Source organism: Corvus hawaiiensis, chromosome 22 (assembly GCF_020740725.1).
Source record: "Corvus hawaiiensis isolate bCorHaw1 chromosome 22, bCorHaw1.pri.cur, whole genome shotgun sequence".
NCBI classification, from domain to species: Eukaryota; Metazoa; Chordata; class Aves; order Passeriformes; family Corvidae; genus Corvus; species Corvus hawaiiensis.
Window position 1 is genome coordinate 7,886,065 of NC_063234.1, and position 15,027 is coordinate 7,901,091.

At 56.0% G+C, this 15,027-nt stretch overlaps 2 protein-coding genes across 8 annotated transcripts in view; one reads left to right on the forward strand and one right to left on the reverse strand.

The window, feature by feature from the left end:
- The window catches only part of MFAP2 (microfibril associated protein 2), a 13,026-nt gene extending 9,328 nt beyond the window's left edge, over positions 1–3,698 (forward strand). For all 3 annotated transcript variants that reach the window (XM_048326297.1, XM_048326296.1, XM_048326298.1), the window contains exons 3-9: positions 1,827–1,913; positions 2,321–2,347; positions 2,439–2,525; positions 2,729–2,770; positions 2,901–2,988; positions 3,093–3,166; positions 3,418–3,698. In XM_048326297.1, the coding sequence (XP_048182254.1) occupies positions 1,827–1,913; positions 2,321–2,347; positions 2,439–2,525; positions 2,729–2,770; positions 2,901–2,988; positions 3,093–3,166; positions 3,418–3,521 (509 nt within the window). In that variant the 3' untranslated portion in view covers positions 3,522–3,698. The remainder of the gene's footprint in view (positions 1–1,826; positions 1,914–2,320; positions 2,348–2,438; positions 2,526–2,728; positions 2,771–2,900; positions 2,989–3,092; positions 3,167–3,417) is intronic.
- Positions 3,699–9,578: 5,880 nt separating this feature from the next.
- Positions 9,579–15,027, reverse strand: part of CROCC (ciliary rootlet coiled-coil, rootletin) — a 32,522-nt gene continuing 27,073 nt past the window's right edge. For all 5 annotated transcript variants that reach the window (XM_048326611.1, XM_048326609.1, XM_048326610.1 and 2 more), the window contains exons 31-34: positions 14,221–14,478; positions 12,600–12,725; positions 11,150–11,260; positions 9,579–10,211 (exon numbers count right to left, since the gene is read on the reverse strand). In XM_048326611.1, the coding sequence (XP_048182568.1) occupies positions 10,161–10,211; positions 11,150–11,260; positions 12,600–12,725; positions 14,221–14,478 (546 nt within the window). In that variant the 3' untranslated portion in view covers positions 9,579–10,160. The remainder of the gene's footprint in view (positions 10,212–11,149; positions 11,261–12,599; positions 12,726–14,220; positions 14,479–15,027) is intronic.

Sequence of the window (15,027 nt, forward strand, 5' to 3'; positions counted from 1 at the left end):
GCTGTGGGGACACGGAGGTGGCCCAAAACCGGGACAAAATCCAGGAAAATGATATTTATAACCCCCCGGGGGTTGGCAAGGGCGGGATGGAAACGAGGAGGGAGGGGACGGAGCCGGAGCCAGGAAAAGCTCGGGTGAAACCGGCTCCGCACAGAGGCTGGAGGACACGTGGAAAACATTACGGAGGCGAGGCCGAGGGAGAGGGGCCGGAGCCTCAAATCCCAATCCCGGCAGCATTCCCGGCCCAGGGATGCTCCCGTCTCCGGGATACAGAGGATGGAGCCGCATCCCGGGGATGGGGCTGATCTGCTCCCCCCTTCCCAAGAATTTGGATCCCTTCACTCCTCCACGCTGGATTTGAAGCCCATTTCCCCCTGGATCCCGTTTCCCCCCTGGATCCCGTTTCCCCCTGGATCCCATTTTCCCCCTGGATCCCATCTCCCCCCTGGATCCCGTTTCCCCCTGGATCCCATTTCCCCCCTGGATCCCATTTCCTCCCTGGATCCCATTTTCCCCCTGGATCCCGTTTCCCCCTGGATCCCATTTTCCCCTGGATCCCATTTCCCCCCTGGATCCCGTTTCCCCCCTGGATCCCATTTCCCCCCTGGATCCCATTTCCCCCCTGGATCCCTTTTCCCCCTGGATCCCATTTCCCCCCTGGATCCAATTTTCCCCTGGATCCCTTTTCCCCCCTGGATCCCTTTTCCCCCTGGATCCCATTTCCCCCCTGGATCCCATTTTCCCCTGGATCCCTTTTCCCCCCTGGATCCCTTTTCCCCCCGGGATCCCATTTCCCCCCGGGATCCCTTTTCCCCCCTGGATCCCTTTTCCCCCTGGATCCCTTTTCCCCCCTGGATCCCATTTCCCCCCTGGATCCCGTTTCCCCCTAGATCCCATTTCCCCCTAGATCCCATTTCCCCCCTGGATCCCTTTTCCCCCTGGATCCCGTTTCCCCCCTGGATCCCATTTCCCCCCTGGATCCCGTTTCCCCCCTGGATCCCATTTTCCCCCTGGATCCCATTTCCCCCCTGGATCCCGTTTCCCTCCTGAATCCAATTTCCCCCTGGATCCCATTTCCCCCCTGGATCCCGTTTCCCCCCTGGATCCCATTTTCCCCTGGATCCCGTTTCCCCCCTGGATCCCGTTTCCCCCCTGGATCCCATTTCCCCTTGGATCCCATTTTCCCCCTGGATCCCTTTTCCCCCCTGGATCCCATTTTCCCCTGGATCCTGTTTCCCCCCCGGATCCCATTTTCCTCTGGATGAGCTCCAAGGGGATACAGGGGGCTGGAGCATCCCGGGGGCCAGCGGGGGTCGTGGTGTCCGGGATCCTCTGGGATCACCTCCAGCGGCACCTGGATGCTGCAGGACCCCGGGCTGGGGCTGATCCTCCATCCCAGAGCATCCCAATTCCCGCTCTCCTGGGGCCGCGCGGCCCCGAGGACAGAGGGATGGGATTGGGGGATGATGGGAGCCGGGAATCCCAAATCCCGGGCTGGAGGTGTCGGTGGGATGGGATTGGGGAATGATGGACAGGGAATCCCAAATCCCGGGCTGGGGGTGTCGGTGGGATGGGATTGGGGAATGATGGACAGGGAACCCCGGATCCCGAGCCGGGGGTGTCGGTGGGATTGGGGATGATGGACAGGGAATCCCAAATCCCGGGCCGGGCGTGTCGGTGGGATGGGATTGGGGGATGATGGGAACCCCGGATCCCGGGCCGGGGGTGTCGGTGGGATGGGATTGGGGATGATGGACAGGGAATCCCGGATCCCGGGCCGGGGGTGTCGGGGCCCCGCTGCTGACGCCCCTCCCCGTGCCCCGCAGTGCTCCTGGCACAGGGACAGTACAGCCGCTTCGAGGGGATCACCTATCCCGAGCCGGTCCAGTATTCCCAGTATGACCAGCAGGCAGGTGAGAGCCCTGAACTGGGGAACTCCCCGCCCCCTTCTCTCCCCGCCTTCCTTCCCTCAGGTTTTGCTTTCCCTGGCCGAACACCCATCGCTCTGATCCCTCTTTTTGCTCCAGTCCTCTTTGCTCGGTCCTTTTCCTCCCGCCCCTGGAATTCCCAGACTTCCCATCTCCTCTCTCTCCTCTCACTGCCAATTCTTTATTAAACCTTTACCCGATTCCTTATTAAACCTTCGTTCATCTCAAAACCCCACCTGGTGCGAAGTGGCCCAGGCTCATCCCTGGAATGGCTGGAGGCAGTTTTCCCATTGCTCCCACCACCACAAAATTCCAGGGATCTCATTTCCCGCACCCCGGGGATGAGTTTCCTCCCTAGACCCATCCTCAGCCTGCTCTGTTTTATCCCCCAGAAATTCAGGATTACTACGACTACCACGGTGAGTGTTTCCCTGGGGGATGCTGAGCGGGGCGGGGGGGGGGGGGGGATCGGGATTTTGGGGTGTCCCTGCACTGGGTGTGTCCTTGCAGATGTCACCCCCCGAGCCCCGGAGGAGCAGTTCCGGTACCAATCCCAGCAGCAATCCCAGCAGGAAACCGTGCCGGCCCCGACCCCAGGTGGGTGACAGCCCCCAGGGTGGGTGACAGCCCCCCCAGACCCCCAGTCCCCGGGCTGGGGCGTCTCCATCCCTCCCCAGCCCCGCTGTGCTCCCCCCGGAGCAGTTCCTGGGTGCCAAGGAAGCTCCAGGCCTAAAATCCAGGGAAAGGGCAGGCAGATCCTTCCGCCCCATCCCGAAATTCCCTCCCTTGTCCCCCCTCAGCTGCGGTTCCCGAGACGGAGCCCACGGAGCCGGGGCCGCTCGGTGAGTGCTGATCCCATTCCATACCCCCGTGGTTGGCTCCGTCCCCCCTCTGGAGCCGGGACAATCGGGGCGGGGGAACCCCGGGGCGCCCGGAATTCCCGGGAATTCCCCGTTGCCGTTCTTCCCGCAGACTGCCGGGAGGAGCAGTACCCCTGCACCCGGCTCTACTCCGTGCACAAGCCCTGCAAGCAGTGCCTGAACGAGATCTGCTTCTACAGGTGCGTGAGGAGCGGGGAACATCCCCCTGTCCCGGACCCCCCCGGGACTCCGGGAACCCCTCTGCTTTACATCCCCGTCCTTTCTATCCCAAAAAAAATCCCAGCCTCCGCCGGGTTTACGTCATCAACAAGGAGATCTGCGTCCGCACCGTGTGCGCCCACGAAGAGCTGCTGCGAGGTGAGCGGGGGCACCCCGAGGCCCCGGGGCCGTCCCCATCCGCACCCCTCCCCTTTCCCCACGGTTTTGGGGGGCGGAAATCCCGCTGGGCCGAACCGAGCAAAGCGGGATCGCCTTTTGGGGCGGGGCTGGGGGGAACCACAGTGGGGGAACCCACCCGCGATGGGGGAGCCGCAGCGGGGCGGGGGTTCCCCCGCTGCTCCCCCGGCCTTTTCCCGGCATCCCGGGATAGAATTCCTCGCTTCCCGCAGCCGACCTGTGCCGGGACAAGTTCTCCAAGTGCGGCGTGATGGCCACGAGCGGCCTGTGCCAGACCGTGGGCGCGTCCTGCGCCCGCAGCTGCGGCGGCTGCTGAGCCCCCGCCGGCGATCCCGGGATCCCGGCCCCTTCCCGGCCCCTTCCCGGCCCCTTCTCCCGCTCCGGACCCGCCCCCCGCGCCGCTGGAGATCCCGTGCATGAACGAGCAGCTTCCCGAAATCCCAGAATTTCTGGGTTTTGTGCACATAATAATTAAAACAGGGGGGGTTTATTATTTCTGTGAATCCCTTTGTCCCGCGGCGGGCCCCGGTTCCTGCGCCGAGGATCCCGCGGACAGCGGGAGGGGCCCTGCGGCTCCCGGCTCCTTTCTTTGGGGTTATTCCCACTTTTTGGGGGGGTTCCTGGTGATTTGAACAATTCCCAGCCCTGCGCACGGGGGTTGCGATGCTTTGGGGGGGGTAGGGGGGTTTGGGGTGTAAAATGGCCGATTTGGGGGCGGTTGTGGGGGATGCGGGGGCTCAGCGTGGGGCGGGTCCCACAGAAAGAAGCGCGGTATGGAAATGTTTGGGGTAAGGTCTGAGTCACTCATAGACAATGACGGGGTGTGGGGGGGCTTTGGGGCCGGCTTTGGGGTGTTAAACAGCTCCCCTATAGAAGGGTGGCCAGCGGGTCTCTGCTGGGGTCTCAGTGTTTAGGGCGCAGGTCCCCTATAGAAAGTGTTGTGAGTGGGGTCTCGCAGTGTTTAGGGTCCCCTATAGAAAGGGGAGGGGTTGGGGTGTGCTCCATGTGGAAGAAACAGGGTGCGGTGTAGGGGTTCGGGGGGTTTCTGCAGGTCTTTATGGGAAATTCTGTAGGGCCGCTCTTGGATATAGGGGCAGCTCTCGGATATAGGGGGCAGCTCTCGGATATAGGGGGCAGCTCTCGGATATAGGGGCAGGTCTCAGATATAGGGGCAGCTCTCGGATATAGGGGCAGCTCTCGGATATAGAGGCAGCTCTCGGATATAGGGGCAGCTCTCAGATATAGGGGCAGGTCTCGGATATAGGGGCAGCTCTCGGATATAGGGGCAGCTCTCGGATATAGGGGCAGGTCTCGGATATAGGGGCAGCTCTCAGATATAGGGGCAGCTCTCAGATATAGGGGCAGGTCTCGGATATAGGGGCAGCTCTCGGATATAGGGGCAGGTCTCGGATATAGGGGCAGCTCTCGGATATAGGGGGCAGCTCTCAGATATAGGGGGCAGGTCTCGGATATAGGGGCAGCTCTCAGATATAGGGGCAGGTCTCGGATATAGGGGCAGCTCTCGGATATAGGGGCAGGTCTCAGATATAGGGGCAGCTCTCGGATATAGGGGCAGGTCTCAGATATAGGGGCAGGTCTCGGATATAGGGGCAGCTCTCGGATATAGGGGCAGCTCTCGGATATAGGGGCAGGTCTCAGATATAGGGGCAGGTCTCGGATATAGGGGGCAGCTCTCGGATATAGGGGGCAGGTCTCGGATATAGGGGGCAGCTCTCGGATATAGGGGGCAGCTCTCGGATATAGGGGGCAGCTCTCAGATATAGGGGCAGCTCTCGGATATAGGGGCAGCTCTCGGATATAGGGGCAGCTCTCGGATATAGGGGCAGGTCTCGGATATAGGGGCAGCTCTCAGATATAGGGGCAGGTCTCGGATATAGGGGGCAGCTCTCGGATATAGGGGGCAGCTCTCAGATATAGGGGCAGGTCTCGGATATAGGGGCAGCTCTCGGATATAGGGGCAGCTCTCGGATATAGGGGGCAGCTCTCGGATATAGGGGCAGCTCTCGGATATAGGGGGCAGCTCTCAGATATAGGGGGCAGGTCTCGGATATAGGGGCAGCTCTCAGATATAGGGGCAGGTCTCGGATATAGGGGCAGCTCTCAGATATAGGGGCAGCTCTCGGATATAGGGGCAGCTCTCGGATATAGGGGCAGGTCTCAGATATAGGGGCAGGTCTCGGATATAGGGGCAGGTCTCGGATATAGGGGCAGCTCTCAGATATAGGGGCAGCTCTCGGATATAGGGGCAGCTCTCAGATATAGGGGCAGCTCTCAGATATAGGGGCAGGTCTCGGATATAGGGGCAGCTCTCGGATATAGGGGGCAGGTCTCAGATATAGGGGCAGGTCTCGGATATAGGGGCAGCTCTCGGATATAGGGGCAGCTCTCGGATATAGGGGGCAGGTCTCAGATATAGGGGCAGCTCTCGGATATAGGGGCAGCTCTCAGATATAGGGGCAGGTCTCGGATATAGGGGCAGCTCTCGGATATAGGGGCAGGTCTCGGATATAGGGGGCAGCTCTCGGATATAGGGGCAGCTCTCGGATATAGGGGGCAAGTCTCAGATATAGGGGCAGCTCTCGGATATAGGGGCAGCTCTCGGATATAGGGGCAGCTCTCGGATATAGGGGCAGGTCTCAGATATAGGGGCAGCTCTCGGATATAGGGGCAGCTCTCGGATATAGGGGGCAAGTCTCAGATATAGGGGGCAGCTCTCAGATATAGGGGCAGCTCTCAGATATAGGGGCAGGTCTCGGATATAGGGGCAGCTCTCGGATATAGGGGCAGCTCTCGGATATAGGGACAGCTCTCGGATATAGGGGGCAGCTCTCGGATATAGGGGGCAGGTCTCAGATATAGGGGCAGCTCTCGGATATAGGGGCAGGTCTCGGATATAGGGGCAGCTCTCGGATATAGGGGCAGGTCTCGGATATAGGGGGCAGGTCTCGGATATAGGGGCAGGTCTCAGATATAGGGGCAGCTCTCGGATATAGGGGCAGCTCTCGGATATAGGGGCAGCTCTCAGATATAGGGGCAGCTCTCGGATATAGGGGCAGCTCTCGGATATAGGGGGCAGCTCTCGGATATAGGGGCAGCTCTCGGATATAGGGGCAGCTCTCGGATGTAGCATAGAGCTCCTGTGTGTGGTGTGTAGCTCTTATATAGGGTGTATGTCTTGTATATGGGATTTAGTTCTCGTGTATGGGGTGCTGCGTTTTTATATAGGGTGCAGAGCTGGTCTGCAGGGTGCATCTCTTGTGTATAGGGTGCATCTCTTGTATACGGTGTGCAGCTCTCATCCATAGGGTGCAGCTCTCATCCATAGGGTGCAGCTCTCGGCTATAGGGGGCAGCCCTTGCCTATAGGGTGTATCCCACATATAAAGCGCGTCACTTGTACGCAGTGTGTGTTCCTCACGTATAGGGTGCAGCCCACGTGTATAGGGGTATACACCCTGTATCTCCTGTATATAGGGTGCACCTCTCATCTACAGGGTGTATCCCTTACATTGCCTGCATGTTGTCTACAGAGTGTACCTCTCGTCTATAGGGTGCACCTCTCATCTATAGAGTGTATCTCTTACATTGCCTGCATGTTGTCTACAGGGTGTACCTCTTGTATATAGGGTGTATGTCTCATCTATAGGGTGTACCTCTTGTATACAGGGTGTATCTCTCGCACATAGGGTGCAGCTCTCGTTTATAGGGTGTCCCTCTCGTATATAGGGTGTACGTCTTGTATATAGGGTGTACCTCTCACCTATAGGGTGTCCCTCTCGTATATAGGGTGTACCTCTCATCTATAGGGTGTACCTCTCACCTATAGGGTGTATCTCTCGTCTATAGGGTGTACCTCTCACCTATAGGGCGTATCTCTCATCTATAGGGTGTACCTCTCATCTATAGGGTGTATCTCTCGTATATAGGGTGTATCTCTCATCTATAGGGTGTATCTCTCGTATATAGGGTGTATCTCTCGTATATAGGGTGTACCTCTCATCTATAGGGTGTACCTCTCACCTATAGGGTGTATCTCTCGTCTATAGGGTGTATCATCTCTCGTATATAGGGGTGTACCTCTCACCTATAGGGTGTATCTCTCGTATATAGGGCGTACCTCTCCTATATAGGGTGTACCTCTCACCTATAGGGTGTACCTCTCACCTATAGGGTGTATCATCTCTCGTATATAGGGTGTACCTCTCCTATATAGGGTGTATCTCTCACCTATAGGGTGTACCTCTCCTATATAGGGTGTACCTCTCCTATATAGGGTGTACCTCTCACCTATAGGGTGTATCATCTCTCGTATATAGGGTGTACCTCTCCTATATAGGGTGTATCTCTCACCTATAGGGTGTACCTCTCCTATATAGGGTGTACCTCTCCTATATAAGGTGTACCTCTCACCTATAGGGTGTATCTCTCGTATATAGGGTGTACCTCTCACCTATAGGGTGTATCATCTCTCGTATATAGGGTGTACCTCTCACCTATAGGGTGTACCTCTCACCTATAGGGTGTATCTCTCGTATATAGGGCGTACCTCTCACCTATAGGGTGTATCTCTCCTATATAGGGTGTACCTCTCACCTATAGGGTGTATCTCTCGTATATAGGGTGTACCTCTCACCTATAGGGTGTATCTCTCACCTATAGGGTGTATCTCTCGTATATAGGGTGTACCTCTCACCTATAGGGTGTATCTCTCACCTATAGGGTGTACCTCTCCTATACAGGGTGTACCTCTCACCTATAGGGTGTACCTCTCCTATATAGGGTGTACCTCTCACCTATAGGGTGTATCATCTCTCGTATATAGGGCGTACCTCTCCTATATAGGGTGTATCTCTCACCTATAGGGTGTACCTCTCCTATACAGGGTGTACCTCTCACCTATAGGGTGTATCTCTCGTATATAGGGTGTACCTCTCACCTATAGGGTGTATCTCTCGTATATAGGGCGTACCTCTCCTATATAGGGTGTACCTCTCCTATACAGGGTGTACCTCTCACCTATAGGGTGTACCTCTCCTATATAGGGTGTACCTCTCACCTATAGGGTGTATCTCTCGTATATAGGGCGTACCTCTCCTACATAGGGTGTATCTCTCACCTATAGGGCGTACCTCTCCTATGTAGGGTGTACCTCTCCTATGTAGGGTGTACCTCTCACCTATAGGGTGTATCTCTCACCTATAGGGTGTATGTCTCGTATATAGGGTGTACCTCTCACCTATAGGGTGTATCTCTCGTATATAGGGTGTACCTCTCCTATGTAGGGTGTACCTCTCACCTATAGGGTGTACCTCTCCTATATAGGGTGTACCTCTCCTATATAGGGTGTACCTCTCACCTATAGGGTGTATCTCTCGTATATAGGGCGTACCTCTCCTATATAGGGTGTATCTCTCACCTATAGGGTGCGTCTCCCCCCCACAGCCTGTGCCCGCAGCCCGCACCGCCTGTCTGTGGGGTGTTTCCCCCCGTCTATAGGGTGTCACTCACCTACAGCCTGTCCCCCTCGCCTGTAGGGTGCATCTCTGTGCTGGGTACTGCTCGTCTATAGGGTACCTCCCTCGTGTATGGGGTGTGCCCAACACTCACTACCCCTCGGTCATAGGCGTCTCTCATATATAGGGCACAGCCCTCATATGCAGGGAGCGGCTCATCTATAGGCTCTGTTTCCCATCTATAGGGTGTATTTCCCCTCTATAGGGTGATTTTCCCCTCTATAGGATGCATTTCTCATCTATAGGGTGAATTTCCCCTCTATAGAGTGAATTTCCCTCCTATATAGGGTGAATTTCCCCTCTATAGGGTGAATTTCCCCTACTATAGGGGGATTTTCCCCTCTATAGGGTGAATTTCCCTCCTATACAGGATGTATTTCCCCTCTACAAGGTGAATTTCCCCTCTATAGGGTGAATTTCTCATCTTTAAGGTGAATTTCTCATCTCTAGGGGGCATTTCCCCTCTATAGGGTGATTTTCCCTCCTATATAGGGTGAATTTCCCCTCTATAAGGTGAATTTCCCCTCTATAGGGTGAATTTCCCTCCTATATAGGATGTATTTCCCCTCTATAGGGTGAATTTCCCCCTGAAGCTCCTCTCTCATCTATAGGGTGCAGCTTTATGATCACCATTATTTGCTATTTGTTCTGATTTCTTATCCTTTGCCCTTCGTATTTAATGATGATTATTGTTGGTTATTAATTATTGTCTAGTTCTTATTAGTGATTCTTATTTTTCATTATTATTTAGGGACCTAATTCAACCCAGCCCCAATCTGGGCATTCCCAAAATTTTTGCCAACCCCTCCCTCCCCCAAAAAATCCCTCCGAACTTCCAGCCTGGATTTCTCCACGTTTATTCCCGCCGGGACTGACGGGGGCCGGAGCCACCCCCTCCCTTCCCGTGGTTTTCCCAACCTCGGAGCACCAGTGAAAACCCCCGATTCCCAAAGAATCCGTATAAAAATCCCGCTAGTTCCTAAAAAAATCCTCCAAAAACACAAATCCAGGGAGTTTTCTGTTAGAAAAAGGGGGGAAATGAGGATGTGGTGAGGGGAAGGCGGGAGGGGAAGGGATCGGTTGGGTCTTCTGGGGCTAAAAAAGGGAATATTTCCCTATTCCATTAAAAACTACATCAGGACAATGGGAAAACCCTCCACAGGGTCCCAAATTGTATCAAAAATAGACAAATTTTGTTGTCTGGTGGGAAAAGTGCAGCTTTTTCCTGGAGAAATGGGAATGAGGAGGCAACAATCGCTGTGGGTTTGGAGCACAGGGAGAGGGATGGATCCCCCTCCTCCCTGGGCTGAGCCGTGCGGGGCTCTGCTCTGGATTTTGGGATGGCGTTGGATCCCCTCAGCCCTGAGCGGAGCTGCGCGAGCTCTGCGGACGGCCCGGAATTCCCGGAATTCCCGGAATTCCCTACGTTCCGGGGGGATGCCGCTGCAGCTCCTGCTCCTTGAGCAGCGCGATCTAGGGGACGGAGGGAGGGAGGGAGGGGAGGTTGTGGGGCCGGGGAAGGCACCGCGTCCCCCTGGCCATGTCCCCGTGTCCCCCTGGCCGTGTCCCCCCCTGGCCGTGTCCCCGTGTCCCCCTGGCCGTGTCCCCCCCTGGCCGTGTCCCCGTGTCCCCCTGGCCGTGTCCCCCCGGCCGTGTCCCCGTGTCCCCCTGGCCGTGTCCCCCCCTGGCCATGTCCCCGTGTCCCCCTGGCCGTGTCCCCCCCTGGCCGTGTCCCCGTGTCCCCCTGGCCGTGTCCCCCCTGGCCGTGCCCCCGTGTCCCCCTGGCCGTGTCCCCCTGGCCATGTCCCCGTGTCCCCCTGGCCGTGTCCCCCCGGCCGTGTCCCCGTGTCCCCCCGGCCGTGCCCCCGTGTCCCCTATGGCCGTGCCCCCGTGTCCCCCTGGCCGTGCCCCCTGGCCATGTCCCCGTGTCCCCCTGGCCGTGTCCCCCCCTGGCCGTGCCCCCGTGTCCCCCTGGCCGTGCCCCCCTGGCCATGTCCCCGTGTCCCCCTGGCCGTGTCCCCTATGGCCGTGCCCCCGTGTCCCCCTGGCCGTGCCCCCCTGGCCATGTCCCCGTCTCCCCCTGGCCGTGTCCCCCTGGCCATGTCCCCGTGTCCCCCTGGCCGTGTCCCCCCGGCCATGTCCCCGTGTCCCCCCGGCCGTGCCCCCGTGTCCCCTATGGCCGTGCCCCCGTGTCCCCTATGGCTGTGTCCCCGTGTCCCCTCTGGCCGTGCCCCCCTGGCCGTGCCCCCCCTGGCCATGCCCCCCTGTCCCCCTGGCCGTGCCCCCCTGGCCATGTCCCCGTGTCCCCCTGGCCGTGTCCCCCGGCCGTGCCCCCGTGTCCCCTATGGCCGTGCCCCCCTGGCCGTGTCCCCTGGCCATGCCCCCGTGTCCCCCCGGCCGTGCCCCCTCACCTGCTCCTCCAGGTCCCCGCGGCCGAGCCGGAGCCGCTCCAGCTCCCGCTGCAGCTCCGGAGGCGCCTCGGGGAGCGGCCGGGCCCGGAGCTCCAGCGCCGACACCTGCGCCTGGCGGGGAGGGGTGCCCGGCACCCCAAAGTGGGCACTGCCTGCGGCGGGCACCCCGAAACGGCCCCATCCCAGCACCAACAACCCCTTCCCAGCTGGAACGAGCCCGGCCCCATCCCAGCACCAACAACCCCTTCCCAGCTGGAACGAGCCCGGCCCATCCCAGTACCAGCACTGGGATCATTCCCATGGGAACGAGCCCGGCCCATCCCAGTACCAGCACCGGGATCATTCCCGTTGGAACGAGCCCGGCCCATCCCAGTACCAGCACTGGGATCATTCCCATGGGAACGAGCCCGGCCCATCCCAGTACCAGCACCGGGATCATTCCCGTTGGAACGAGCCCGGCCCCATCCCAGTACCAGCACTGGGATCATTCCCATGGGAAAGAGCCCGGCCCATCCCAGTACCAGCACTGGGATCATTCCCATGGGAACGAGCCTGGCCCATCCCAGTACCAGCACTGGGATCATTCCCGTTGGAACGAGCCCGGCCCCATCCCAGCAGCAGCACCGGGATCATTCCCATCAGGATGAGCCCCCGAAGGAGCAGCCCAGGCCCAGGGATCATGATCAGGTCCCAAAGGAGCAGCTCCCATCCCAGGGATCGGGATCAGCTCCCAGCCCAGGGATCAGGATCAGCTCCCAGCCCAGGGATCGGGATCAGCTCCCATCCCAGGGATCGGGATCAGCTCCCAGCCCAGGGATCAGGATCAGCTCCCAGCCCAGGGATCGGGATCAGCTCCCATCCCATGGATCGGGATCAGCTCCCAGCCCAGGGATCGGGATCAGCTCCCAAAGGAGCACCTCCCAGCCCAGGGATCAGGATCAGCTCCCAGCTCAGGGATCGGGATCAGCTCCCATCCCATGGATCAAGATCAGCTCCCAGCCCGTGGATCGGGATCAGCTCCCGGCGCAGGGATCGGGATCAGCTCCCAGCCCATGGATCGGGATCAGCTCCCGGCGCAGGGATCAGGATCAGCTCCCAGCCCATGGATCAGGATCAGCTCCCAGCCCGTGGATCAGGATCAGCTCCCAGCCCGTGGATCGGGATCAGCTCCCGGCGCAGGGATCGGGATCAGCTCCCGGCGCAGGGATTGGGATCAGCTCCCATCCCAGGGATCGGGATCAGCTCCCGGCACAGGGATTGGGATCAGCTCCCATCCCAGGGATCGGGATCAGCTCCCAGCCCAGGGATCGGGATCATGGATCAGGATCAGCTCCCATCCCATGGATCGGGATCAGCTCCCAGCCCAGGGATCAGGATCAGCTCCCGGCGCAGGGATCGGGATCAGCTCCCAGCCCATGGATCGGGATCAGCTCCTGGCGCAGGCACCCACCCGCAGCACCTGGATTCGCTTCCGAGCCTCCTGCAGCTGCTGCTCGGCCGAGCCCGCCGGGAGCTGCGGGAGCCCGGCCCGGCCGGGAGATTCCTGCTGCTGCTGCTGCTGCTGCTGCTGCGGGCCCTGAGAGAGACGGGGGCGGTTCGTACAGAGAGATGCAGGTATAAATACAGAAATATTCATGTATTTGTTTGTTACGGGTGTTCTTACATCCATTACACCTATTTCAATACCTATTCTTAAAATACGTATACGCACATATCGATTTTGCTCATATATACACATAAAAATATCTAAAACACATTTTAATAGATTCAATATATTAATTTTAATAAATATTATTATTACATAATATTATTATTAATATATAATTATAAATATAAATAATAATATTATTTTAAATAGCCTATGTGTATAATAAATATCCAGAATGTGTTAAATATCTGCATATTTAATATATGTTCGTAATAAAATATATCTATATTATATGGTTAAACCATTAAAAATTAATAAAATACAAAATTGTATCTATATAATATTTATATTTCTATAATTCATAACAATAATCTATTATTTGATGTGCAATATTGATATGATCTATATAATTGTATTTAATATAATTATATTTTATATATAATTATGTAAAATACTTGTATGTTTTATATTAATAGAATATATATTGTATTGTATTATATTATATTATATTATACACATTCTATTGTATATATTCTATTATATTTTATATATAATAATTACACATAATTATTCTATGATATTTTATAAATATCATGTTACATATAACATTTCTGTGCTGTATAAATGCATACCGTATGTATTCTATAAATATATATGCATTTTTATTTTAAATATTTCTATATTTAATATTAATATAGAGCTATTTTATTATAAACATATGCTAATTATCTATAACATGTTATAGATCTTGTATATACTTATTATAAATAGTACTTAATATGCTATAAATATATAAATATACTTAATATAAATTAGGCTATTTAAAATAAAAATAAATAAAGATATTGAATATATAAAAGTATATTTTAGATATTTTTATGTGTAGATACAGGCAAAATAAATATTTACGTGTGTACTTTTAAAAATAGGCATTAAAGTATGTGTAGCAGATATAAAAACATGGAATATATAAATATATATTAAAGTATGTATAATAGAGATAAAAATATGTGAAGCCAGAAGTATACACATAAGATATAAAAAATATAACTAGATATAATATATTATCTATAATATATTATATATTAAATATATAATATATAAAATCCGAAAATACAGAATAATACAGAAATAGAGTAAAATTTGTAAATATGTATAAAATGGGAAATAGATACATAAATGCAGAAATTATTCTGTAAAATAGATAAAAATACAGATAAAGCCCCAAATATACCAGAGTAAAAAAGGTGTATTTTAAAATACCTACACCAGATAATAGATCTGTTATCTAATGCAGTACCAGATAATTAGATATGATAATACAGACATTAGATAATCATTAGATAATTATTTATGGGGGATCCACAGGGTCCTGTCTGGGGTCAAAGGTCAGGGAATTTGGGGTGCACCCCCCCCCGCTCACCTCCTGCTGCCGGTCCTGGGGTTCCCTGTTGGGCGGCATTCCCAGCTCCCGCAGCATTCCCTGCTCCTGCGCCTTCCCCGGCTCCCGGAGCATTCCCGATTCCCGGAGCATTCCCGGCTCCCGCAGCATTCCCAGCTCCCGCAGCATTCCCGATTCCCGCAGCATTCCCAGCTCCCGCTGCTCCCGCAGCTGCTCCCGCAGCATTCCCTTCTCCCGCCGCGCCTCCGCCAGCGCCCGCCGCGCCTCCTCCAGCCCCTCCTGCGACACCGGGGGGTCACCGGGACAGCCCCGGGACACCCTGGGACACCCCGGAACACCGGGACAGCCCCGGGACAGCCCCGGGACACCCTCGGGACACCCTGGGACACCCCGGAACACCGGGACAGCCCCGGGACAGCCCCGGGACAGCCCCGGGACACCCTCGGGACACCCTGGGACACCCTGGGACAGCCCCGAGACACCCTCGGGACACCCTGGGACACCCCGGGACAGCCCCGGGACACCCTGGGACACCCCGGAACACCGGGACAGCCCCGGGACAGCCCCGGGACACCCTCGGGACACCCTGGGACACCCTGGGACAGCCCCGGGACACCCTGGGACACCCTCGGGACACCCTGGGACAGCCCCGGGACACCCTGGGACACCCTGGGACAGCCCCGGGACACCCCGGGACACCCTCGGGACACCCCCGGGACACCCCGGGACACCCTGGGACACCCTGGGACAGCCCCGGGACACCCCGGGACACCCCCGGGACACCCTGGGACACCCCGGGACACCCTGGGACAGCCCCGGGACACCCTC